At 52.3% G+C, this 26625-nt stretch overlaps 2 protein-coding genes across 5 annotated transcripts in view; both read right to left on the bottom strand.

Moving 5' to 3' along the window:
* Window positions 1-13892, bottom strand: part of ETNK2 (ethanolamine kinase 2) — a 20299-nt gene extending 6407 nt beyond the window's left edge. Inside the window, exons 1-6 of one of the 4 annotated variants that reach the window (XM_023514548.1) lie at window positions 13324-13892; window positions 11490-11749; window positions 8422-8544; window positions 4351-4392; window positions 3334-3476; window positions 2452-2535 (exon numbers count right to left, since the gene is read on the bottom strand). In XM_023514548.1, coding sequence (XP_023370316.1) covers window positions 2452-2535; window positions 3334-3476; window positions 4351-4392; window positions 8422-8544; window positions 11490-11749; window positions 13324-13581 — 910 coding nt within the window. In that variant the 5' untranslated portion in view covers window positions 13582-13892. The other 3 variants (XM_023514549.1, XM_023514550.1, XM_003792243.3) reach the window with 3 other exon arrangements.
* Window positions 13893-16406: 2514 nt separating this feature from the next.
* REN (renin) overlaps window positions 16407-26625 on the bottom strand; it is an 11635-nt gene continuing 1416 nt past the window's right edge. Inside the window, exons 2-9 of the mRNA XM_003792242.1 lie at window positions 23680-23830; window positions 22984-23107; window positions 22279-22397; window positions 21139-21335; window positions 18077-18196; window positions 17530-17674; window positions 17183-17281; window positions 16407-16568 (exon numbers count right to left, since the gene is read on the bottom strand). Of these exons, the coding sequence (XP_003792290.1) occupies window positions 16407-16568; window positions 17183-17281; window positions 17530-17674; window positions 18077-18196; window positions 21139-21335; window positions 22279-22397; window positions 22984-23107; window positions 23680-23830 (1117 nt within the window). The remainder of the gene's footprint in view (window positions 16569-17182; window positions 17282-17529; window positions 17675-18076; window positions 18197-21138; window positions 21336-22278; window positions 22398-22983; window positions 23108-23679; window positions 23831-26625) is intronic.

Below are 26625 nucleotides of genomic sequence, written 5' to 3'. Positions count from 1 at the left end.
GGCTCTGTCTCAAAAAAAAAAAAAAAAAAATAAGGGACCTAGACTTAACATAGGAATGACAAATGTGGTTTCTTGGACCAATGTTAAGCTACTTAAAAACATCACCCAGAGAGTACTCCCAATTCCCATCAATTCTCTAGATGACTCTGATACGCAGCCAGGCTTGGAACCTGTGGACCAGATGGCTCTGATTCCTTCTAGCCCTGCCTGTCTAGTAGAGCTCCAGCTGCCAGCCAGGTACTGCCAGCCACATCTGGGCATGGCAACAGGGACCTTGGCTTCAGGGCTGCTACAGAAAGAAGTGGCTTATTGAAGACAGGACCAGGACTGGGCCACTTTCTTCAGGGTCCCTTCCTCCCTCTTTGCTTGTCTTTCCTAAGCTTCTCTTATATCCTTAGAGAAACACATTCAGTCTCCTGAGGCCCCACAAGTATAGCTGATAAAGAATCTCCTTGTGTAGGTATAGAAATTAAGGCCCAGAGAGAAGAAGAAATGTGCCCAAGGTCACTCTGCCAGTTAGAGGCATGATCAGGTTGGAACCCTCACCTCCCAATGCCTCGTACTGTGTCTTCCTCACTGCCGATAATTCAGGGGTCCCTCTCCTCAGCCCCTAGTCTCTCTCGCCTTCTTCCTTCCCCGATGCTAGGTTCTTCTACATCAGTGGTTCTCAACTGTATTAAAGGGCCATGGCATTAGGAAGGTTAAGAACCACTGTTGTACACCATTCTCAACTAGGGAGCAGGAAGTAGTCTGCCCCTTTAGAGAAATTCCAGTTGGACTTTGCTCTGTAGGTGAGAAGGACTTAAAATGCTTAAGAATTATCCCCTGTGGAAAGGCTAGCCAAGTACTCCAAGCCCAGCCAGTGCCAGCCTCTGTTCCATACCAAACTCTGCAACTCAGAGACTCTGCCCAGCTGGGGCCCATTATCCCTCGGGTTCCTAGGTGCAGCTGGTGCCTGCCCTAGGGAGTTGTATGCTCAGGTGCAATCAGTGCATCAGTGCTTGACGGACTGGTCAGCTTCAGCTGGGGTTCCAAAAGGGACACAATTGGTCTGATCGGGCTGGGGAGTGGCTAAGGCTGGGTGAGGTGCTCTGCGGTTGGCCTGGGCCTGGGCCTGCCTCACCTATCTTGAACCTCAGGACTTCACACTGTCAGTCTGGGCATGTTGCCCCAGCCCCCATGTATAGTTCTATCCATGAGTTGCCTCCTTCAGTCCCATCTAATTGTTTTTAATAAGTAAGCACTCAAGCTGGAAAAATTGCCCTGCTTCCTGTCCAGGAATAGTTCTACTGTACATCCCGTGCCATTATAGAATAACTGCCGTCCCTAGGAATCCCTGCCCTCATCCTTCCTCTTTCATTCCTGCCCCAGGAAAAGCTTCCCTGTATAATAACAGCAGCAAACACCAATATGATGCTTAGTTCATGCCACACATATATATCTCTGGTCAATACTATCCAGTAGGCACTACTGGCTGTATTTTCTAAAGGCACAGAGACAGCAAGTAACATACCCGAGGGTAACACAGCTAGTGAGCAGCAAAGCCAGGGTCCGAAGTTGGGGAGTCAAGTTACAAAGCACATACTTTTAAATAGTTCCACTTAGATTATTCTCATGAAGCTACCAGGCAAACAGTTACTCACGGCTTGATCTGCTCCTTATCTGCATGCAGGGCGCTCATGTACAATCGGGCAGGTTGTTCTGGGCATAAAGGAGCTTGGACAAGGAGGGGAGTGGAGACTGAAGTCATGCTGTACTGGCCAAGCTGATGGGGGCTGGGTCTACCTAGAGAGGGGGTCTTTTTTCTAATTCTGGGCCCAGCCAAGTATCCTCAGGAATCCCACAGAGGGCACATTTTCCTAATTTGTATCAAGCTGACTTAGGGGCTAGCAGAGTTCAGCTCTGTGTTTGTGGGTCCAGCCTCCCCTGTGAGACTTGGAGCTCTCCTAAAGCAGGCTATGCCTTAACCCTTCCTGAGTTGTGATATTTCAGAGGAAACAGACTGTCCAACCTCCACCCTCAAGCACAGAACCACCTTTGGTCCTTCCCACCCAGAGCTGGCTCCCAATGTAAAAAGGATGCTTTTTACATAGGCCAAATACAGTCATGCATCACTTGATGACAAGGATAATTCTGAGAAATGTGTCACCAGGAAATTTCACTGTGGTGTGAGCATCACAGTGTGTGCTCACTTAGGCAGACCTGGATGGTGCAGCCTACTGCTCTAGGCCTACAAAGCTGTGCAGCAGCTACTATACTGAATGCTGTAGGTGACTGGAACACAGTGTTAAGCATTTATGCACCTAAGCATATCTAAATGTAGAAAAGGTACAGTAAGAATATGGGAGTATATTCCCAGGGACCACCAATCATATGTATGTGTGTATGTGAGATCTGTCTTTGACTGAAAGGTTGCTACACAGCGCATGACTGTAGTAATGCCTTTCTCACCTGCAAACTCATTGAAATGGTTGCCAATGTCATAAGCTTGGTAGTTGTAGCCGGCGTATTCATAGTCAATGAACCGTACATGACCTGTGAGGTAGAGGAGAGGCAATGAGGGTTGGCCCAGGAGCTCTGGAAATAGTGCTTGGTCAAGTTTCTACAGACCTCTCAATGCCCCATGGACTATTGCTGGGCCTCTCCAGCCTAACCCAAATGCTGCAACAGTCTCCTAAGCTACCTCCTTCTATCCGCCATCTGTCCCTCTCCCACACTGGACCTTCAGGCTCTCCCCATCCAAACACATCTGTCCTCAGCACGGCGAAGGATCAGAAAGAAAGCCAAGTGCTCCCTAGGGTGATGTTCTCACAAGGAACACAAGGCGTCTCTCTCTAAAGGTTTGGGGAGCCATGCTGTCTTCAGAAGCCCAAAGAGTTGTCAGGAGGAATGGCTTGAGTGCTCTAATGCTGAGAGCTGGCCATAGACCATTATTTTAGTTCTTTCTTGGCAAAAATTTTTCTAAATGGGAGTCTGTTTCCTTATCCCCCTTTTCTCCAGCAAATTCACTTAAGATCTAAACCAGGAGTCCTCAAACTACGGTCCGCAGGCCACATATAGCCTGCCTAGGACATTTATCTGGCCCACCGGGTGCTTTTGCCACTGCTGCCTGTCCTGCTTAGCAGCCAACTCGTCCTGGGGCCCGCAGTCTGGTCCTCCAACGGTCTGAGGGGTAGTGCACTGGCCTCCTGTTTAAAAAGTCTGAGGACCCCTGATCTAAACCCAGGTCTCCTTGTTTTTGCCCAGGTGCCAACCCAAGGAGAAGGCCCTTGCCACCAGCTGACCAACCGCCCAAACCCTGCTGCCGCGTGGCTGGGGCCAGACCCGCTGTACCTTTGGTGCTGTCATAGATGATATTCTTGCAGAGTAGGTCGTTGTGACAAAACACCACAGGAGAGTCCAGCTGGGACAGATGCTCCTTCAGCCAGGCCAGCTCCCATTCCAACACCTCCACCTTAGGGACATCTGCAGAAAGGCTAGGCAGTGACAAGAAAGGTGGCTGGTGGAGGGAGGGCTGAGGGTAGATGGGCAAGGGCTTGTCCTCAAGAACCCTGAGTTTGAGTCTAACCACGCCCTCCCTCTTACTGTGGAGGAAGCTTGGACAGATGGCCAACCTTTTAGACCTTTTTTCATCCTCTGTAAAATGAGTGTAAGTAAGATTTCCTGGTCTTTCTGACTCCTGTGGTTATGCTAAGAAGCTGATTAAAACATGAGCATAAAAGCATTTGGCAGAGCATAAAAGTCATTGACCGACAGCATCCCTGCTGCTTTGTGAAAGGGATAAGAAGAAGGAAGGAAGGAGACAGGGAAAGGGCAGGGAGGCGAGAACAAGTGTCCACTCAGAGAGCCCAGACAGAGAGAAAAAAGGCGACAGGAGAGGAGGGGTGAGATGCGAACCAGACCTGATCTCAGGACATTAGGGAAACCCCTAGGAGAAGGCGTGGTGGAGACTCCCTTACGTTCCTTCCGTGGGGTAACAGTGCCCTGGAAGGCAGCTGGAACAAGGGAGCTCTCTTAGGGAGGCAGAGGTATGCCCCAGTAGGTCTCCCTCACAGCCGGGAGGCTGACAGTGTCACAGGTGGAAGGGACCAGAGAGGTTTGGTCTTACCTCTGATCTCACAAACAGACTACTTGGGCCCATTTAAGAAAGTGAACAAAGTGCTTCTGGCACTCACTCCCACAATGTCCTGGGAACACTGAGGCCTTTTCCTATGTGAGCCCATGCTCTGTTGCTACCCCAATGGCCCATCTTCTCTACCCCGAATCACGAGTATGTGTTCCCTTACCTCAGTCCCCACCACACCATGCACGGGCAACTTAAGGGCAAGAACAGAGAAGCGTCAAACTCACCCTTCCTTCTGCCCTACCCCATGCACACAGCAGCCAATTTTGCTGAAAGAAATAAGTGTTGAGTAATGAATAAATCGGTCAATTAATGACGTTATCAGAGGCCATGTGGAGGTCTGATGAGGCAACACTGAGCTCAGATGCTCTGAACTTTGGTCCCCAGGATGCAGACAGGTCTGTGTACACTGAAAAGACCAAACAGTTCACAGAATCCTTAAAAACCCCAAACCAGCAGTGGGTAGAGGGGAGGAGGCTGGAGTTTTATCTCCATCCATGTGTCTCCTGTTTATATTTCTATGTCCAGGGCGGCAGCAAGAGCATGTGAAGGAAGATGAGAATGAGATATGCCAGTCACCCCTCACCCAGCCTAGAGGCCAGAACTCAGGGGAGTGACTCGGGCACCCACACATCCACTAGGGAAAGGGAAGAGAAGGCAGGCCCCATTCTAGGCTTTGAGACGGTCAAAGCAAAAGAGGATCTTAGGTCATCTTCAGTTGCCACTATGAAGAAACTGAGACTCGAGGAAGACGAGAGGCTTCTTTCCAGCCTTCAGGTATCTCTGGCACAGCTCTCCCTCCTCACATCAGGACAGCAGTCCTCAGCCTGTCCAAGGATCCAAACTCAAGTTGAGTCTCCCAACCGTGAAGGCACTGCCCTATCCCTGAAGGCCCGGGTGTGCCTTGGAGGCTCTGCAAAGGCCTCTCTGAGTCTAGGGTGTCACTGGGAGGGGTGACATTGGCAAGGTGTCCCCTCATCTTTCCTGGAGTTTATCTGTGTTGGCAGATCTGCATAAACTGTGTTTTAATCCTGGCTCTTCTTAAAAAGCTACCTTTCCTTTTAGATTTGTTTTTTTTTTTGGACGGAGACCACCAAAAGATAAGGATTACGAGGCTTCCTTCAGTTTGCCCAGGTCCCAGCCTGAAAAACATTTTTGACATCTAAGATGCCTGCAGCTCAGTCCCTGACCTCCTCCTGACCCCCACCCCAGCCCACTCCAAGGCCACGCAGATGGTTACTGTGGGAACAATCCAGGCCTTCTATCTCCCTGGAGGCCTCCCTCAGCAGCGCTGCGCCCCTCCCCTGAACACTTGAAACACTGCCAGCTCCACTACCTGCTGCTGCTAGACTCTGTCAAGGCTGTGGGACTGGGAGAAGTAACCACCACACCATCCCACAAACACCACCCAGGAAGAGCGGTTCCTCTGCCCTCGGTGATAGCAGGAGGGGGATAAAGGCACCGCGGCTTCCTCAGGAAGCCTGGAGGTTCCCCCAGATAAAGGCGCTGCTGCCTGGCAAGTCTCAGCTCTGCTCTCAGAAGGTGGGCAGGACACAAGCATCCTCTCCCCAGGGGGCCTGCTACACCTTTGCTTTCCCACCCACCTCATCAATACCTCTTCCTTTTTTTTTTTTTTTTTTTTGAGACAGTCTCACTTTGTCACCCTCTGTAGAGTGCTCTGGGATCATATATCACAGCAAACTAACTCATGGGATCAAGTGATTCTCTTGCCTCAGCCTCCTATGTAGCTGGGACTATAGGTGCCTGCCACAACACCTGGCTAATTTTAGAGATGGGGTCTTGCTCTGGCTTAGGCTGGTCTCGAACTCCTGAGCTCAAGCAATCCACCCATCTCAGCCTCCCAGAGTGCTAGGATTACAGGCATGAGCCACTACGCCTGGTCTCAATATCTCTGCTTGACGCCCAGAACCAGTTATCAGCATCACATCCTCCCAGCCACCCTGGATACACTGCCACGTCCAGCCAAACACCGAGGTTACCAAATCTACGTCTACAAGTCTCTGACACTTCCTTCTATTCTCATCTCCTGCCACCCACCCCCAAAGTGCTCCAGGGCTATGTTCCTCAAAATATGGTTCCTCGATCACCTGTCTCAGAATCACCAGGGGAATCTATCACAGTGCAGTTCCTGGAGTCTAATGAAAGACCTCTCAATCACTAAGGTTGGAGGGAATTGTATGCTTAAAGTTTGGGAAAAAACTTTAGGACTAAGCCCCAAGTCTGTTTCTTACCAGGTAGAGAGCTTTCTACCTAAGCCCCAGTCCTGCTCAGGTTGCTGACCTGCATCTCTGGCTCAAACACCTTCACATCTTCCTGCTGCCCGCTGACTTAAATCTTGGCCCCTTGGCCTGGCATCACCTCATCACCTAGCCTCAGCCCTGCAGCCCCACTCTTGCTTGCACAAGTCCTCTAAGGTCCTCCCAATGATCCATTCCAGCCACCCTCATCCACTCATCATCCGTGAGCAAACCCTGCTCAAGGCATCCTCTCTAACCGGAGCAGCCTCCCTTCTCATCTCTGCCAGGCCACCTCTGCACGGAGGCTTTCACCGTTCTCCCACCCCCAGCATACATTACACACCCTGCCTTTCTTTGAAGCTATGCGTGAGCATGTTCTATTTATCCAAATGGCTCCTAAGCTCCTCGAGGGCCGGGCCAATGTCACACTCATGCTTTTTTATTGTTTTAATTCCCAGTCAATCAATGTCTGCGAAATGAAAGACTGAATAAATCAGGGTTATTAGGCAATGACTGGAGCTCAAGGTGCTTTATCTCATTTAAATGACTGCTCACCATTGTCCTGCTTTGGGGCAGGTTAGACAGTTTGGGTGAGGGATCATTCCCAAAAGAGGTGCAGAGAAGTTAAGCAACTTGATTTCCCAAGGTCAGAGGTATGACAAGGCAAAGAGAATTGGCCATCTCTCCTCTCATGACCACTCCCCTCTCAACAAGTTTATCTCACAAGGTCACACAGTGACAGCACAGTCAAAGGAAGCTGCAAAGGCAAGGATCATGTCTGAATACCAGTAGGCCTAGATTCTAGTCCCTGAGCTGCTACTAATCAGCAATGACCTTGGGTAAATCTCATCCCCTCTCTGGGCCTCAGTTATTCCATCTGTCAAAGGAAAGCAGTAAGCTGAAAGACTGGAGGGACCTGTTATCCCTAGCTCTGAGGGAGAAAGCAGTCCTTGCTCCATATAGACTGTTTGACACAAAAGGTCTGAACATGGTCAAAGAGAGAGCAAGGCTTAAGCCACTCCAGACAAACTGTCCCAAAACAGTGCTTGATAATCATTACATGGGAGCAGCCAGATAAAGTCATGCACATATGTGATGGAGACACACTCACAATCAGCAGTTAGTTAATCATTATCTTGTCATCTTACAGGAGGGAAGGAGATACCCTTCCCCCAAACCTCTTCTGCACCCTGCTCCCATGAACATTTGGAAGAAAGGTGATGTTCAACTCCAGCAGGGAGCAAGGAGCAGATCAGATTCTCATTATTGCCTTGAGGTTGTTTGGGGAGTGGGGAGAGGATAGTAGGAGAGATACCATCGTTTTCTCAATGCCTCCATCCTTTTCTTAGTACTCAAAGGCGTGCTGGGGAGTTAAGTATCTGAAGGCTATCAGGACTCTCAAGTTGATGGTTAGAGTGCTTAAGAAAAAGTTCAGGGAAGCCTGTCTATCTGGGCAAGGGCAATGTTGGGATGGGTAGGGTACCTCTTTCCTTGGAAAGAACAGTGAAGGAAACAGCAAGCTGTTAGTAAGAACAAGGTTGGGGGCAGGGTCCCCAAAGGCATATGAGGACAGAAGGAGTCTAGCTAAGGCCCAAGGGCTTGTTGGTCCATGAGTTGAGTTACTGACTCTGAGCCCTGCTTATCTGTTCAGAAGGCAGCTCAGGTGGAAAGAGCCCTGAGCTGGGAAGCAGAAGCCCTGCCTCTCTCTAGCCTTGTGATATTGGGCAAAGCTCAGCCTCTGAGCCTGAGTATCCTGTAAGTAAAATGGGAAAATGTTACTCTGACCTCAGTCCCTGCCAGTCAGGAGACTCAAGGAAGAATAAGTGCATTGGTATAAAACTGCTGATTAAGTTCTTGAGATTTAGCCCATTAGTCCAACACCTAGGACTGTAGGGGCTGTAGGAGAGACTGCACAGCCCCTCCCCGGGGACCTGGGCCCTCACACATCCTGTCAGGGTGGGCTGGAGCCACAGAACGGGCAGGGGAGATACTGAGGCAGTACACACAGTGGTAGCCTTGCGCCTTCCCAGATCTTTGTACCTGGGGTTGATCTCGTTCTTCACAAGCGTGAAATAATTGTGCATCTTGTGCCAGAGGGTGGGCTTGGGCAGGCTGCCGTTGGCGTGGATACTATGAATCTTTGCCATTTCTAAGGCGATTAACCTACAGCAGAGAACAGGAAGAGTGGAAAGTATCAGTGCGGGGCATGCCCTCCCCACTCAGCCCCTCATGACCAGAAAAGGGCCCTACAGGCAGGGTCCATCAGGGCACTAGCCAGAGGACCAAAGGTAGGATTATTACAAGTCTCTTAGGAGCCACGTTCTGTAGGAGGAAGGTCTCAGGAGAAGGTGTGAGCATGAAATAAGACCTTTAGCCTAGCGGTTCCCTTTCCAGTACCAGGCTGGGGCTGCTTCAAGGAATGGAAGGGCAAAGCAGTGGGCTTTGGCCACTGGTCAAGAGCCTTGTACCCACGCCAGTACACCCACAGCAACTCCTGACAGCAGAGGGGCATCTGGGGATGGGGGTGGGCCCTCCTCCTCCCACTCTCTCCCCTGGACTCTGACCCATCCTCTCAGGGAGGTAAACACAGGTCACTTCCCACTAAGAACTCAGGGGGTGGTGATGCCGGGCAGGGAAGAAATGCCTGCCTCTTATCAGCCTGGCCAAGGTGGGAAGGGAAACGGGCTGGCCCAGGGCAGCCCCCTCCTCTGCTACAGGGAGTTGATGCTGGTGGCTAGGTGCCAAGGACGCAAAACAAACCAGTGTTCTATTTTCAAGTTCTCCCGTGGACATTATCCAAGGTCCCAGGAGAGAAGGAGTGGGCGGGCAGTAGGGAAGGTTGCTGGGAGAGGGTGGGGGTAAACGGAGGACTGACTGGTCAAAGAGGGAGGGCCTTGATAAGGAACCATCGCCTGAGGCCCATGTCCCAGCTAGGCTCTCCCAGTCCTCTGCCACCCCCTCTTCTACAGTCCCACCCCCAAGTGTCTGCCAAACCTCCAACATTCAAGTTTCCTTTGCCTCTGCCTGTTGCTCGGTAAATAATCACTGAGAAAGACAACAAAGGCATAGGCTATTGGAAACCTTGTTACCGGCTGTTCCAGGGACACCCTTTCCCCCTGCTAGGCACTGGGAAGGGGCAGGCCATACCCTATTGGGATAAGAAGGCAGTTTCTGGGCTCTTCCAGAAGCTTCCAAGGCTCCCACTTCCTAAAGGTGGAGGGGGCAGGAGGTGTAGCAGCAACCACTTGGGTGAGAGAGGGAGGCTGTGCTATCAGAGGCCAGAGGCCCTGAGGGGCCAGCCAGGATTAGGGCAAGGCAGGGAAACAGACCTGAGACCCAGGCCTTCCCTTCCTAAAGGAAGATTCAGAACAGAGCATGAACAGAGTGTTTCCTTGAATATCAATAGGGCTGTTGTCTGGAATCGCAATGAAAGTAACCTCAACACTCAGCATTTTTATGCTGCAAAGCCTCAGCAGGCAGAGGTGGGGGGGGTGGGGTTCAGAGGAACATGGGGAGGGAGGACTCTGAACCCTTCCCCTCAGACATCCACCTTCACCCAAGATGGTCTATCCTGGGAAAATCATCAAAGAAGGGCATACCTCCTACACCTATCCTGATTTCTGGCTCTCCCCCAAATGCCAAGTTGTCCTTCTTATGGAACCTAAATCCATCTCTAATCTTCCTGACAATGGTAATTGTTTGCATGAGAGGATGAGTGACAGCATCAGAATCATAGAGGTGGAGGGAGCTCAGGAGTGGTGAGGACCTGCCAATATTGGAGCTTATTTGTACGAGGTTGAGGAATAGCTGGGAGAAGCCTGGCCAGGGTCCCCCACACTATGCTCTGACCTCACATCTCCAGACTGGGCCTACTCCCTTGAGCCACAGGAGCTGCCCCAGACTGGGCCTACTCAGCTGGAGCCCAAGAAGACCCCTACACAGGCTGGTTTGTCTCTCACTTTCCCCTGAGACACACACACACAAAGTTACAATATACAACTCAAATATCCTAAGGTCCTGACCAGCCCCAGAGGCAGCACTCAGGAGTATGGGAATGGAGGGTCTCTCACATTTCCTCCTTTTAAGTCCCTGGGATGTAGGAGGTTCTGAAGTGGAGCCACTTGGGGCTAAGTGGGTGGCGAGTGAAGGAGAGAAGCAGCTTCTTGGTCTACCCCAGGTGGGTTTCATAGTTTCAGTACAGGAAGTCTCCTTTCCCTTGGATTGGACAGGGCAGATGCCAAAGGTCCTAGGCAGACACCTGTGATGCTATCCCCAGTGTCAGGAGCAAGCCTCAGCCTGCCTGGGGCCTCATTCTAGTCTAAGTATCCCCACGTGGGTCATTGGAGGGAAGGAGGATACTGCCTGCCAACCCTGTCCTGACCTAGTCCAGGGGAGAGAGTGTATACACCAGTGACCTTTCTTTGGTTCTCCCCTTCCAGGCTTCTCAATGGCATCCACAGGGCTTGAAGGAAAAGTCCAGTTTCTGGGCCCTATACATCCAAGCATCCACTGGGAAGGGCTCCCTACAAGTCATGAGTTATCGTGAGTCGCTGGAAGGAGGCCTTGGCAGCTCCTCAAACTGGGTTCCCTCCTTGTTAAGGAGCCCAGAAGGAAATCAGACTGGCAGGAAAGATTGCATCCCTCTGGACAGTAAAACCACCCTCAACTTGGATAGGGCCAATTTTCCTTGCACACCTGAGCTCTTGGCAGTAAATGAGGAGAGGGAGGAAACTCTAAATGCCCAGGGGATTTGGCCAAGACATTGTTTCCAAGTCTCTGAGATGCTTCCAGGTCAGACTTGGGGTGGAAAGAAGTTTGAGACATGGGGCTAGAAAGCATCCTGCTTTTAGGGAATCAGTTCCTTTGGTCCCATGTTCATCAATCCTCACCAACAACTCATCCTTCTAACAAGCCCACTGAAAATCCATAGAAAGTAATAGCCTCTCTCTGCAGAGCAATACACGCCCATTTTTCATGCAGTCTCAGAGAACTCACAGATCTTACGACTATTCTCCCAAAACCCCACTCTACACCAAAGAAGCTGACCAAAGATTTAAATGCCAAAGACAGAAGAAGAGTAGAAATGAAGGCTTTGGCACTCTCCTCACCTGAAGAGCCGGGGCTCACGAATATGCTCGGGTCCCAGGGCCACACCCTGCAGGTACTCGTAGCACAGCCCGTTCTGGAAGGTGCAGTAGAGTTTAGGGGCACAGCCATGTGCTCGCAGCAGCTGGAAGTTCCTGACCTCATTCTCTCGGTCCACCAACAGCTCTGTCCGCTCCCCATACACACGGACCAGCACGCAGTCCCGCATGTCCTCTTCCACGTAGCAGGCCACCAGCTTGTTGGTGATGCCATCAGTGAAGCGCTAGCATTGGGAGAGGGCAGTGCACAGGTGGGTGGAGCAGAATCTCTCTGGTCTCTCCCCAGGGATCCCAACAGGTGCTCATTTGAATGCTGAGCACACCCACACTGAACCCCTAGTCCTTTAGCCCTGTCACTCATCCTCTACCCTATCACCAACCTTGGGGGTCTCCAGCCTATAAAGAAAAAATGGTAGCTTGAACTGCTCCCATCACACTCGCTTCTCCTGGGTCGGCCTCTAGTGGATGGGATTTGGCAGTGGAAGAATTTCCACACTACTTGGTGGGTTGGAACCCCCTCCATTCTCTGCTCCTCCATCCCAGCCCTGAAAGACACCCCATGGGCCAGAATGTGGCAGAGGAGGACCAGGAGTTGCTCAGAACAGTACATCCTGACCAGCTGTCTCTCACCTCCTGCTGGGCAGAGGGCTCTGTTGTACCTCTTGCCCCACCCAGTGGCAGTGGTACAAGGAAGGTTCTGCGGTTGGCACCCATCCCAGGCCTGTAGTGGTCAGAGGTCCTTAGGGTCTGAGTTCCATACCAGAAAAGACAGCACAAGCTCTCTGGGCAGGGTGATAAGGAGAAAGGAACTATGGAATTTATGGGGTAGAAAGTGAAAAAGCTGGCAGGGGCCTTAGATGACATCAGAACCAATCCTAGGTGGGAAAACTGAGGCCCAGAGATGGGAGGGACTGGCAGATGGCATTAGGTGTTGGAATTGATCTCATGTCTGTCTGATGCCTTGACCATCTTAAATCAAAATGGGTCTTTAATTTTGAAAATGCCACCCGCTCCCCCAGGAAGGGTCTGTCAGCCTCCTCATTTGATCTGGAACCTCCCCAGAACTTAGCCTTTCCTCACCCAGAAGGCCCATCAGCACAGAACCCCTGCCACTCTAGCACCTGCTGCAAGCACCCTACTCTGCACCTTCCTCCACAGCAGCCCACAGAGGGGAAGGGCACGGGTGAGCAGGTGAAGGCATTTTTCAGACTGCAGGTCAGCTAGGGAGTCAGAGCTGTATCCTGGAGAATGTATCCAGTTGGGTGTAGGGGGGCTGAGCCCAAGCCTGCAGCAATAGTGAGGGGCTGATGCTAGTCACAATTTCACAGGGTGGCTCCTGAGACCCGCAGCAGGGGCAGCTCGGAGCCTGGATGCTTTGCTCCCACCATGAGGTGGAAAACGGGCAGTAATGTGTGCGGGGAGGGGTTCCCTGAAAAGTTCCTGCCTCCTTAGGTTTCAGAGCTGGCTGGGTACGCGCTTCTGGGCAGCGAGGGGCACCAGCACGCAGCGACAGGGGGTGGGGCCCGCACGGGCAGCATGCAGGCAGTGGGCAGGTGGACCTCGGCGTGCCCAGCAGCCCCCAAAGGAGGGGTGTGTGTGGAGGGCCGCGGAAAGTGTAAGCCTAGCTTTGTTAGGCATGAAAATAAATGGAGAAATAAAAAGGCACACAAACCACGTTCCAAACCTCGCCTGCCCGGCAGCCGCGCACCCCTGGGACCGACACCCGGAAGGATGCACGAACAGGCGTCCACGCATCCCGGCTGCAGCCCCGGCAGGGCCCCAGCGCCCGCCCCGCTACCTTGGTCCGAACTTGCTCTGGCTTCCAGTGCGGCCGCAGCTCCTGAATGAGGCGCAGCGCGCCAGGGAGGATGTCGTCCTGGTCCACCGATATACCGAAGTACGGGACGCCGGCGGCCCTCAGGGGGCCGGGCGGCTCCCGGTAGCTCGTGCTGGCCGCCGCCTTCTCCTCCATGCCCCATGAGCACTGCGGGCAAGGCGTGTGTCTCCTCAGGTAAAAGGACGAGCACGGCAGAGGAGCCGAAGGGGGCACAGCCATTCCCAGCAGCCCCACCCCCTCGGAGCCGCCGCGCTAGCGCTAGCGCAGGCAGGGGGGCCCCGCGAGGGAGTGGGAGTGGTAGAGGAGGGGCCAGGGGAAGTCCATGACTCAGAAGCGAGCTGCCCGCTTCGATCGCCGGCTCTCGGCCTGGAGCCCGAAGCCGACCCGGGAACGCCGGAGCCCGCCGCGATTGTGACATCACGGGCGGCGGGCCACGGGAACGCCCCCGCCCCGCCCCCGCCCCGGCCCGCGGGCCGCGGGGGAGCCCAGCCCGCCATCGCCCACAGCTGCGGCTGCGGCTACCTGGAGCGTTGAGCCGGGGGCGCCGAGCGCCCCGGGCCGGTGACGCCGGGGGCGGGGCCTCAGCAGGTCCCACCCCTACCCGGGTCCCAGCCGGGCAGCCTGGGGCTTGTTTCCTGGCTTCCGAAGCGTCAGGTCTCTGTGGCTCTCTCCTGGTAGCCTGGAACTGGGGCGGGCTCTTTCTGTGCTCCCGCCTCATCCTGGATTATAGAGATCTGGCTGTTCCCAAGACGTCGGCTTGGGTTCTCCTTCATGTACTCCTGCTCCCCGCCCCCAAGTCTCTGGACCCCTGGAAATGGCTCTGCAGGACCGGTCCCTGCTGTGTCTCACAGGTTCTTCCTTGCAGGGAGCCCCCCATGCACCCACCATACACACAGTGGATGGAAAGGGGACCTTGGGCGATGATGTCGACAGTCTGGGAGTGTGCCAGTCCAGCAGACTGGACAGTCCTCTGACAGGTCACTGAACATTCCAGGGCAGTGGGGTGTGTTTAGACACATTCTAGACCAGGACTTTGAACAAGACTGAGTTTTGGTCACTAAATAATCCTTAGAGCCTTAATCTCATCCTAGAGTCTGCAGGAGTGTGAAGTGGGCAGACCCTGAGCTGACTCTAGGGAGGACAGCTAAGGGCCTGGCCCAGCAGTAGTGCCAAAGGGGGATGTAGTGATGACTGGGAAGCAGGAAGGAAGAGGAAGGGGTGGCAGGGTGTCTGGGGCGGATTTGCTACGGAAGGAGATATGAGAAGAGGCCAGGCCACCTTTGGTCATTATCTGTCACCTCCTGAGCAGGACTCTGTGGGCTGCCAGCTCTCTTTACCACTGTTCTGTTCTGCCTCAGGGACTTTGCTGGTCAGCTATCTCTCAACTGCCCCACCTACACAGAAGGGGCTTTTTCATTTTCCTTGAGTCAGACCCCTTTGGTCTATTTGGGAACGTCGCACACAACTACCAGGCCCCTGTGATTATTGCTGCCCAGAATCCAGCTCTGCCTAGCGGAACTTCTGCAATGATGGAAGTAGTCTATTATCTGCACTATTCAATGGAGTGGCCACTAGTCACATGTAGCTAACCAGCACTCAAAATGTGGCTAGTGTGATATTTTATTTAATTTTGATTAGCTTAAATTTAAAGGTTAAACAGCCACCTGTGGCCACCATATTGGACAGTGTAGGAGATGATAAGGGAGCTCTTTCTTAAGGTCATGAAGCCCAAGATGTTGGAGAGGAAATTACTCTAAGCCTTCCTTTTGCAGTGAGGAAATAAAGGTACACAGGACAAGGGAACACGGAGAATTGATGGGAGACCAGGGTCCTGAAGCCCAGGCTCATGGTCTTGGTTCTGCAGATGGCTCCTGTCTGTGGAAGGAGCCCTGGGGTCCCATGGGACCTGTGGAGGCTACAATTCTAGAGGTACTAAGGACCACTGGTTGGGCCACTCAGTGCCTCCTGCTTTTTGGTCAAAAGCAGCTATGAAGAGGGACACTTCAGTGGCTTCAGGTATTTGCTGGTTTCTCCTTCCTTAAGCTACACACGTCATGAAGACAACCCAAGGGATAAGAGTCAAGAAGAGACTTCAGCCTGAGGGGTCCCAAGTCCACGAGCTGCAGGGGAGCACAGTGTGTGCATCCGTGTACTTGCACCTATAGTCCCATACCTGGGGTCTTACACATACTGTGTGAAGCTCTGTACTGTGACAGCACCGACTGCATATAAGGAGGGGGAAAGCCCTGAGTCCTGAAGGACCTGAGTCCAAAGAGCTGGATTCTTACTTTGATTCTTCACTACCTTCCAGTATTCTTCACTACATCATTCTTCACCAAGTAATCTTGGGCAAATGCCTTCCAGTCTCTGGGCCTCAGTTTCCCCACAGTAAGATGGAAGTATTGCCTGGATCTCAGGTGTTCTACTTTTAGGTGATGTGCCTTAGACTGCCTATGTAAATAGCCACATGCAGCAGAGGTGGGGCATGTGTGTGGATGGGAGGCAGAACCAAGGGGAGTTTCACAGGGCTCGGAAGGCAGGGTTCACTAGGCTCAGCAGCGCAGAGCCTAAGCTCAGCTGATTCCACAAGCAGGAGCACCTTTCTGACCCACAGCCCTCTGCCATAGCATTAGCCTTGGTCCCTGGGGGGCTGGAGGGGCAATGGGGCTGGCTCTCTGCAAACCTTCCACCCTCAGTTGTATAGACAGCTTCCACGTGTTGACAGGGCAGGAACCTGTGCGTGCGGCAAATGTGTAGTTGTCAATCTGTGTCACATTCCTATCTACACATGACCACACAGCTGCCTCTCCCTCTGTTCCCAACACCAGTGAACCCAGACACAACAGATTGTGAACATGAAGTCTTTATTCTGATTGTCCTCAAAGCAGGGAAGGACTGATGCAGATGGCAGGGTAAGCATCCAGCAGGAGCTTCACGCCCAGTGTCCCCATGTGAGGGCACCAGCTCAGGCAGAGGGGGTTCCAGAGAGCACTGCAGCTGTGGACCAGGGCTGGGGGCAGGGCCCTCCTGGGCAGCAGAAGATCTCAGCGGGCCAAGGCGAAACCAATGCGATTGTTATGCCGATCGAACTCTGTATAGAACTTACGCATGAAGCTGGCGCCCAGGACCCAGAGGGGCCCCGTGGGTGGTGAGACATCCAGGCCGTGGAAGGCCAGTGTGCACAGATCATTACTACTGTAGGGGTCCTGGTAGGAAGGGAGATGGTTTTCCCATGCCCAGCACATGACTATTCTCCCTTCACCTTGCCTGACCTGGGCAGCTATCTTCAGCAACATTGCCCGCCCTCCATCTCTCCCTTATCCATGCTGGGCCTCCAACACACCCTGGCTACTTTAGCCCATCATGAATCCCACGGATTCTGGGTGCAGACACTGAGCTAGCCACCAGACAGACAATGCACTGGGCACAGTGCTACCTTCAAGAGCCTACAGTCTAGCTTAGCTTCTGATCCTAGACAAGTTATTTAACTTCTCTGAGCCTATTGATTATGAAAAGAGGATAAGAATATAGAAGCGTAGGATCACTGGGAGCATTTGATGTGGAAACAGACATAAGGGACCAGCACAGAGATCACAGACATGGCTGCACGTTGGAGTCGCCTGGAGAAATGGATGCGTAGATGCCATTCCTAGAAGTTCTGATTTAAGAGGTATGGCATGTGGCCTGGGTGCTGGGATTTTTATAAGTTCTCCAGGTGACACAGCCAAATTGAGCATCACTGGCTTAATTGGTAATCTGTGCATTATATCTTGTCCCCGTTCAAGCACCCCTGCCACCATGGGGCCAACTCCAGCCTCACCTGTAATACGTAGTCCACACTGGTGAGTGTGTAGGCTCTGCCTCCCAGGTGGAAGGAGATGTCAGGGAGTGCGGGTACTTGGTTACAGTTCACGACATACTGGGGTGGGGGATAAAGGGAAGCTTTTGGAGTGTGGAATACCTCTCCACAGACAAAGAGCTCTGTGCTATGGCCAGCAGCCAGAGAGGGCTGGGTACAAGGTCCTCCCTCTGTCAGGGACCAGCCATAGGTGAAGACTGTGAGGGGCAGCAGGGGAAGGCCTGAAATGGCCTTGCTGGGAACTTGATGCTGTCTGGGGGAACCAGTGGTGCTACCCCCATTCCCAGCCTCCCCCCTTGGCTTCTTACTTCATTCATGCTCAGTTCCTGGGCCCCCAGGGCCTTCATAAGCAGCCTCAGGGAGCTGGTGGGTCCCGAGATGTAGGATGCACCCGTGTCCACCACCGCCATACAGCCATCCTCGCAGAGCAAGGTGGTTGACCTCACAGACACCCTGGGAGAGGTCAAAGTCAGACAGACAGATGGAGGCTGATGGGGCATCTCCTGGCTGCAAGCCTTTCGTGAGTTGGGGAGGTGGTTAGAGGCCATGTGGGGCAGCCAGTGATGCATTGAAGGAGGGGTGAGGTGGTGCGTAGAGAAGGAAGGTGCTGTCCTTTCCTTCAGCCTGTGGCTTAGAGACCCTCTGCCACCCTTCCACCGGCCCCCTCCCCCTCTGTTCTTCATATCTCGTGTTCCCCAGCCTGGACAGAGCAGGTGGAAGGCAAATGGTGGCCACGCCTTAAGAAGCAGCTGCATGTGGAGAGAGGGTGGGACCGTAACTCTGTTCCCACCCACCCACCCACCCCCAGTGGCAGCAGCATTTTGGGTGATTGGGGAGGGTTTGAGGATTCCTGACCCTTTCATTTTGATCTGCCAAGAGCCAGTCTTGCTGATGCTCACGTAGTGGAAATTCCCTTGGTAATACTGGGGGTCGCTGCCTCCAAGCACAATCTCTCCCCCTAGCAAGTGGGAATTCCTAAAGGAAAGATCAGGAATTTGGAGACCCACAACCTCCAAGACACAGCAACTCAAGCAACAAGGAAAATCTGGGCAAGGGTGCAGGGTGGGGCAGAGGAAGGTGGGACAGTGGCCAGGTTTGGAGCTGCAATGCATTGTGAAGCACACAGAGCACAGCACTTCTCTGCCTTTCTCCCCCAGAGAAATCCCAACCAGAGGTGTTCCCAGGATAGTACAGCTGTGCACAAAAAGGTATCCCCAGAGAGGCCACAGAAAAGGAGCAAGATCAAGGGCAGTGCGTAGATTGCAAACAAGATGCAAAGTGGTGCCCGTCACTGGGGTTTGGGCTGCTGCTGGTTGAGCAGGTGCATTGAAGGAGTCCTGGGGGGGCTATTGGGTGGTGGGGGGACAGGCACTAAGAGAGTAGGAAGGAGGGGCAGAGAAGAGAACTTTAGCGGCTAATGGAGCCTTGGCCTGCTGACACGAGTTTGGGGTGGGTGGCATGTATGATTCTGGGTCAGGTGTGGGGGGAGTACTAGAGGGTCAGGGTCATATGAAGGGTTTTCTCTCCTTACATGGAAATTCTACAGAGAAAGCAAAACAGTGAAAGGAAGCCTTCACTTCACTGGAGGCTCCCAGGGTGGGAGATACGCACTCTTTTTACCCTTCAGGCAGTGAAGTCACCAAGAGGTGACATCACTTGCCTGAAGTCACCCAGGCCATGTAGAGCCTGGCTGGGTGCCCTGCCTTCCTCTCCTCCACTCTGCATGGTGCCTCTTAGCTCAGGGGCTACCAAAGGGCTGGCTTCCCGAGTGTGCATGTGTCTATGATGTGGTTTCCCAGAATTCATAGTAGAGGCCTGGGTACATGCACGCGTGCCTGCGGGCATGTAGGTGTGCACTTGTTATTGTGTGCAACTGTAAGTACTTGTGTTTTCGCAATTCAGAATGTATGTGCATGTGCTAGCTCAAGTTCTCTTTCAGCCCCTGTCCCATTAGTCAGGATCTCTATGAATGTTCTTTCCTTCCCATCCCAAGATGAAGGAAGAGATAGGCCCTCCAACAAAGCCTGCCTTCTTCCTGTTTGCTGGAGCCTCAGCCCTTCCACAGCCTCAGCCTCCTGTGCCCTCATTTAGCTCCTCTTCTTTCCATATTTCTAATCTCTTGCTTTCCATTGGCTTCTTCTTCCACCTACAAGCATTGCTCAAGCATCCTCTAGCATTTAAAAACACCCACCCTTCCCTTCCCAGCTTCTGAATCTCACCCCACATGCCAGCCCCCTTTCCCTTCCCTGTTGAATTGCTCAGGGCAGCTCACATTTCATGACCTCCACTTCCTGATGCCCACACCCACCTCGTAACTGCTTGCCATCTGGCTTTGCCCCTGCTTCCTTTAAAATGGCTCTTCTCTAGGCCACCCCTGACTGCAGAGCCACCAACTGGGGCCTTTCCTCAATGCCTCCATTTCTGTCACCAAGCCAGAGACTCCTCCCCATTTTACCTCTGAGCTTTTTCTGGACTCTAACCCTCCCTCTGTTCTCACTGCTATTGGCCTTGTGTTCTCACTCGTATGACCTCTTGTCTCCAGCTCATACCATCTTGCTAAAGCTAGCACCTTGGAGCAGATCCCAATTCTACTCAAGAGCTGACAACACTTGCCTCAAGCCTGGCTGAATTGCATATAAACTCGGCCTAGAATTGAAAAACATCCATGGTTTGCAGCACCAGGCTTGCTGAAAGCCTGTAGCACTCATCACAGTGTAGTATTTCTTGTCTTCCCTGTTGGGTTATAAGCTCTGTGAGGATAAAAGGGTAAGGACTCCGTCCTGTGTGCTGTGTTCACTGGTCTACCCTCAGAGCCTACCACAGTGTTTGGCAGAGAGCATTTACTGAACCATGAGTGAGCAAATGAAAAATGGAAGAGTATGGCTGGGTATGGGGGCTCATGCCTGTAATCTCAGCACTCTGGGAGGCCGGGTGGGAGGATTGCTTGAGATCAGGAATTCGAGACCAGCCTGAGCAGAGCAAGAGCAAGACCTCATTTCTACTTTTTTAATTTTTTTTTTGAGACAGAGCCTCAAGCTGTCGCTCTGGGTAGAGTGCTGTGGCATCATAGCTCACAGTAACCCCTCCAACTCCTGGGCTCAAGTGATCCTCCTGCCTCTGCCTCCCAAGTAGCTGAGACTACAGGTGCCTGCCACAATGCCCAGCTATTTTTTGGTTGCACCCGTCATTGTTTGGCAGGCCTGGGCTGGATTCGAACCCACCAGCTCAGGAGTATGTGGCTGGTGCCTTAGCCGCTTGAGCCACAGGCGCCGAGCCAAGACCCCATTTCTACCAAAAATAGAAAAACTAGCTGGGTGTTGTGGCAGATGCCTGTACTCCCAGCTACTCGGGAAGCTGAGGCAAGGAAACCACTTGAACACAAGAGTTTGAGGTTGCTGTGAGCTATGATGATGTTACAGCACTCTAGCCAGGGCAAGAGAGTGAGACTCTGTCTCAAAAAAAAAAAAAAAAGGCAGAGCTAGTGAATGAATGAAGCTGGCTGTGTCTATGTAGGAGGAGCAATGGCACTCACAGGGAGGGTCTCTGGGTCACAGCAATGCCTTATTCCCTGTCACTCCTACCTGCATCTCCTCTGGTTCTAGAGAAGTGCTGCCCAGAAGGTCCTGCCACGCTGGGAGTGTTCTCTGCACTGTCTAAGACCACAGTCACTAGCTGCTTTGGCTGTTGCGCATTTGACATGTGGCTAGTGCCACTAAGGAACTGAATTTTAAATTTTAGTTAATTTTAACTCATTTAAATTTCAGCAGTGGCTTCCATATTGACTAGTGCAGCTCTAGATGTTGACTGCCACCATAATCACAGACGCATAATGATTCTGGCCAGACTCTCCTTCCATTCCCCCAGCTCTTCCACCCCTTCCCTCCCCCACCTCAGGCCTTTGGGGCCCCAGACTCTACCTGCTGTAGTAGACAGAGAAGACGTCCTCTTTTAGCACCCGTTGGGAGAGGATGTTGTCAAAAACAGGGGTGATCCCGCCAACAGCCTGAGCAGGGAAGCCCATGCCTAGAACCCCATCAAACTTGGCCAACATGAAGGGCATCAGAGGCAGCTCAGTGACTTCACCAAACCCCTGAGTCACCGTGAGTCCGCCCACCTGTGGGAGGAAGAATTGGTGGAGACCAAGCCCTCTGCCTACCCCTTGGCTGAGGTCTGGTCAGGGCTACATACTGGGAGCCCCAGGAACACACATGTTCAGGATACAGCAATTGGGATAAGAGTTTCCCATCAACCCTGCACACAGCCCTGCTCTGTCAACACACGTCTATGCAGTGGGGCCCACAGAGAGCTGGGGCTGACCAGGGACTAGAAGAGCAGGGGCTGAGAAGGTGGCCCTGGCATGAAGTAATAGAAAAGATGCTGAGTGCTCCCGCTCCGCTTCCCCAATGGCGCAGCTGGGTCTCGGCCCCCACCCTCATCACAGGCTAAGGATTTCTTCAGCACAACCAGCCTCTCCTGCTCCTTTTTACCTGATGTCATGGGCAAGGGGTGTGGATTTCTTCCCAGGTCTGTGTGTTCCCCTCCCCCGATTCTGATGGAGCAGAGGCTGAGAAACTCCAGGGATAGAGAAGGGATCCTCTAGACACTAGCCACATGAAAAACCAGGCCCCGACCCTACTCAACCTCAACTGTGACCTCAAAACCCGTGTCTGGCCCTAAAACTGACACTAATCATAATGTCAACAATGTCCCTGACTCTGAAGCTGGGTTTCAGACTAGGGTGTGATTAAGAGACCTGTCAGAGCTAGTGACCTCAGGCAGTTACATGTGACCACAGGTTGTGGGGCTCAGGACAAGCCCTACATGCAAGTCAGATGCAAAAGCCACCATAAGTCACCCAATGGGAGCCAGTCACTCAGGTCTGCTCCACCACATGTCCAGCGGCTTTGCAGCTGAATAGCAGAACAGGGTGTTTCTCAACTGCCAAGGCTCCCAGGTGGGCTGCGCTGCACTCCTCCAGGTGTGGGCTATGGAGGGGCTGGAGAGGCCTGGGATCAGAAGGGAGCAGGAGTCAGATGACCCGGGGCAGCCCCACTTACAGTAACCACGTCCTGGCTTAGAAAGCCTTTGACCTTCCCTGTTCCGTATTGGATGGTGAATTCCGTCCCATTCTCCATGTAGCTGGAGGAGTCCGAGGAGTCGTAGAGGCTGTGAATCTCTGGCAGAGGAACACAGGCTTCAGGTCTGTCCAAGAGCAGAGCAGGTGGGGGGACCCGGAGGCAGGGTGCATTGTGGGCATAGCTGGTTGAGGACTTAGCTTAGGTGCAGGAACAAGGTACCCCTGAGGTTAGGGGCTCAGAAAATGGGTTTCAATAATCAAGGACTGTGTTTCTTGGGCCCCTCTGATGTGCCCATACCTCTGAGAATTTTGTCTCAAGTGAGGCATGTTAAAGTAATTGCTGACACTAGTAATAATGAGAAGATTCTGGGCACAGAGTAAGTGCTCAATAAGACGCTGTCAACTAAGAATAAGATGGAAGAGCCCAAGCGGCAGGGATAGGTTTGAGAATTTAGTCCTGCCTTGATCTCAGAAAGCCTGGGAAACAGCTTTCCGGCAGCCAGGGAGCTCCTGGAGCCTGCCTTTTCACCTTGGTGACCGTATCAGGAAAATGGGAGACATCTCCCTCTCTCTTCTCTCGGGGTCAGTGGGCACAGGGGCAGAGAGGAAGCTGCTCACTTGGTGGCAAGACAGATGCCAAGTGTGGCAGGGAAGGGGGACAGGTGCCACAGGTCCTGGGTCTCACCACAGGCAGTGTAGAGAGGGCTGCACTTGGTGGAGGGCACCCAGAGGTTGGCCGAACCCGTGTCAAAGATGACTTTGAACGTCTGGGGTGGGGTGCCAATGCCAATTTCGCCATAGTACTGGGTCTGTAGGGACAAAAAGACGGGGTGGAGAGGCTCGGGGAGCCTTGTGTCTTGGAGTTTTAGCTGACTCCACCCTTGGCTCTCAGGGTGAGATTAGGCAGATCCTACAGCCTCTCTGGGTTTCTGTTTTCCTGCAGGGACTGGTGGGGGGCTTAGTACTGCTCCATGGAACCTGGGAAGAGGAGTTTCAGTGAGACAACTTTCCTGACCCTTGAGGGTCCACTGGTATAGAAAGCTGTCAGGCTGTGCTGGGCAAGGTTGCAGAACCTCGACCTGAGGCACACATCCCTTCCCACCCCTCAGTTTCAAACCTCACCCTGCCTTCCCATCAGTTTTAAACCTTCCCACTGAGTTTCAAACCTCACCCTGCCTCTGACCCTTAAGTTACTTCCTGCCCTCCATGCCTCAAGCTTTCCAGCCATAAAGTGGGAATTTTCTAGGGTGCTGTTATGCTCTTCTGCGCCTCAGTCAAACACAGTGTGGAAAGAGTGGCCCTTGCCACAAAGAACACCCCCCCCCCAGGTCCATGAGAGAAAGGAGACAGGCAGGAGGTGGGGGCCAAGCCCGGCACTCACATCCAGGTAGTTGGTGAGGACCACAGAGGAAGTGCTGTTGCCCGAGGAGAGCCTCCTGGTGAACTGGCTCCACTCGGCACTAAGCCTGGCCATGTCCACACCTCGCTCTTTCAGCTTTTCCCGGACTGAGGGCATTTTCTTGAGGAAGATCCTGGGTGGAGGAAGAAGAGAAAAGTCCTGCACTCCCCCCCAATAATGGTCAAGTCCCTGAAGACCCCCCCCTTTTAATACAACTTCCCCTAATCTTAGCCCAGGTACTCAGGAATCACTTCTGTGCTCTAAGGGCATCTGGATAATTCACAGGAATCACCTCTTGTAAGTGAGTCACCTGCACTGCTATTAAATATCCCTAATCTAACTTCCTTCTGTTGTCTAATGTTGATTAGACAAGGCCATTTGTTCATTCATTCCACATTTTCTTTTTCCTTGAGACTGTCTCCCTTTGTTGCCCCAGGTAGTGTCATAGCTCATAGCAACCTCAAACTCTTGGGCCCAAGTGATCCTCTTGCCTCAGCCTCCTGAGTAGCTGGGCCTACAGGTGCCCACCACAATGCCTGACTATTTTTAGAGATGGGGTCTCGCTCCAGCTCAGGCTATCCACCGCCTTGGCGGCCTCCCAGAGACTGCTGGGATTACAGGATTGAGCCACCGCACCGGGCTTCACAGTCATATGCAGAACTGCTACTCTGTTCCTCCTGTGCTGGATGCCGGAGATAAAAAGACAAAGATCATTATTGCCTTTAAGCAATTACAACAGGCAGGAAGACAAAGAGTGCGCTGACATTCCCTCTGAAGAGGCAAAGGTTAGGGAAGGGGCTGGCAGTGTCATATGTGGCCTGTAGGTGGCAGCAGATGCTCACAGTAGCCTGCTGGGTCTTCAAGAGAGCGGGAAGTGGGGAAGTGGGGTAGTTTGCAAATTTTCAGCCAGTGCTGGGACAGAGCAGGCTTACTGAACTGGGTTGGGCAAGGACAGACGCCAGCATTTCCAGAGTGCCCATGCATCTTGTCCTTGAAAAGATGTGTCTTGGGTCTAAGTCTCAGTGCCTTGATTTTTTGTACAGACACCTTTCTATCCATCACCTTTGGGAGGCAGAATTACAAAGCAACCTAGGAAACTCAAATTACACTGAGCTGTTAATGAATGTGTGCCAGACATCGTACGCACACCCCCATGCAAAACTTATAATGAATCTGCAAACTAGATGTAGAGCAAATGAGGGCTCACGGGATTGACAGTGAGTCAGAAATGATGGAGTGGAGACTCAGAGAATGCGTCTGGCCCTGTTTCCCATACAGCATTTCCTGGGCCTTGACATAAAGGCTCTTTGCTGAAGCCTGGAAGAAGATATCTCTAGCTGTTGGACAGTGTGTCATAGGATGGAAGCCCAAATTAACTTTACAATAGACTTTCCCACATATATGGAGATACCCTCTTTCTTCTCAGCTGCTGGTCCCCATCCACTATCCTTTTCTTCCCACATCCCATGCATTCTACTTACCCTCTCCGCATCTTGCCCATGAACATAAATGCAACTTACATGCCCATCAGCATAATATTGTAATAGACACGATTTGTCATATTTCTATCACAGTTTACGGCTCACAAAATATTTTCACAATTATTATTTTATTTAATTCTTAACTACACGGTGAGGTGGGTAGTTTTATTATTCCCATGTTGCAGACAGGAAAATGGAGAATCAGAGAAGGTTTGGCCCCAAAGAAGATGCATTTCCTATTTACTCCAAAGTAAGATGCACTATTTACTCCAAACAGCCTCTGCTTTGGAGCGTAACTTTTTGCCATTCCCATTTCAGAAAATCATTTCCTTCTCCCCTTTTCTCCCCACTTCTTGAATCCTACAAGGGCCAACATGCACTTCCACCTCCAGGAAGCTAGTCCCAAGAGCTCCTCCCAGCCTGGCCTTGCCTTCTCACTTTTCTCAGAGCTGCACAGCCTGTGGAGATGGAGAGGACACAGTGGTTGTGAGTGACGTGCTTGAATCCTTTTACCACCTGGGTGATCCTGAGCACATTACCTAACCTCTCTAGGCTTCTTCTGAGTTCCCATCAGTTCTTCTCTAAAATGAGTCTAACGGTAGTACCTACCTCAGAGTCTCCATGCAGATGAAACAAGCTGTGCACTGCTAAGTCAATGTGAATTGTGTACATGACACGTTCACCTTGAAAACGGAGCACATCTGTTGGGATCTCCCAAAGTGCCTTTCATGACGCTCTGCACATAGCAGCATTCCTATAACTCTACTTCCAAAGCCTGACGCCTGACTGCACCCCTTGCCCTTTTCCATTCTTCTCTTTTGGAAGAGAACAGGAGGAGGCCGGGTGGGGTGGCTCAGGCCTGTAATCCTAGCACTCTGGGAGGTTGAGGTGGGTGGATTGCTTGAGCTCACGAGTTCAAGACCAGCCTGAGCAAAAGTGAGACCTCAGTTTCTACTCAAAATAGAAAAACTGAGGCAAGGGTATAGCCTGAGCCCCAATTTGGAGGCTGCTGTGAGCTATGACACTACGGCACTCTATCCAGGGTGACAGCTTGAGACTCTGTCTCAAAAAAAAAAAAAGAGAGAGAGAGAACCAGAGGGGATGTTTTCACTTTCCTCTATCTTTCTCCTGGGAGTATTAGGAAGCACCCATCTTCTTACCCCACACCCAAAATTCCACAGTTACTCTCTGAGAGCCTAGGGGCAGGGGAAATAGGCTTCAGAAACCAAAGGCTGAGTGTATATTGAAACTTAGCCTCTTACAAAAGACCTCGCTAAGCCTCAGTGTTCTCATCTAGAAAATGGGAATGCTGAATTTGGGAGGCATGATTGGAGATGAGACATGTGAAAAGATTTCATGGGCTCGGTGCATATAGCTCAACCGGCTAAGGCGCCAGCCATGTACACCTAAGGTGGCGGGTTCGAATCCCCAGCCCGGACCCGCCAAA

The sequence above is a fragment of the Otolemur garnettii genome, unplaced genomic scaffold (assembly GCF_000181295.1).
Source record: "Otolemur garnettii isolate 467f Iridium unplaced genomic scaffold, OtoGar3 scaffold00055, whole genome shotgun sequence".
Taxonomy (NCBI): domain Eukaryota; kingdom Metazoa; phylum Chordata; class Mammalia; order Primates; family Galagidae; genus Otolemur; species Otolemur garnettii.
The sequence above is the reverse complement of the archived record's forward strand: the minus strand, read 5'-3'. Positions and strand labels throughout refer to the sequence as shown.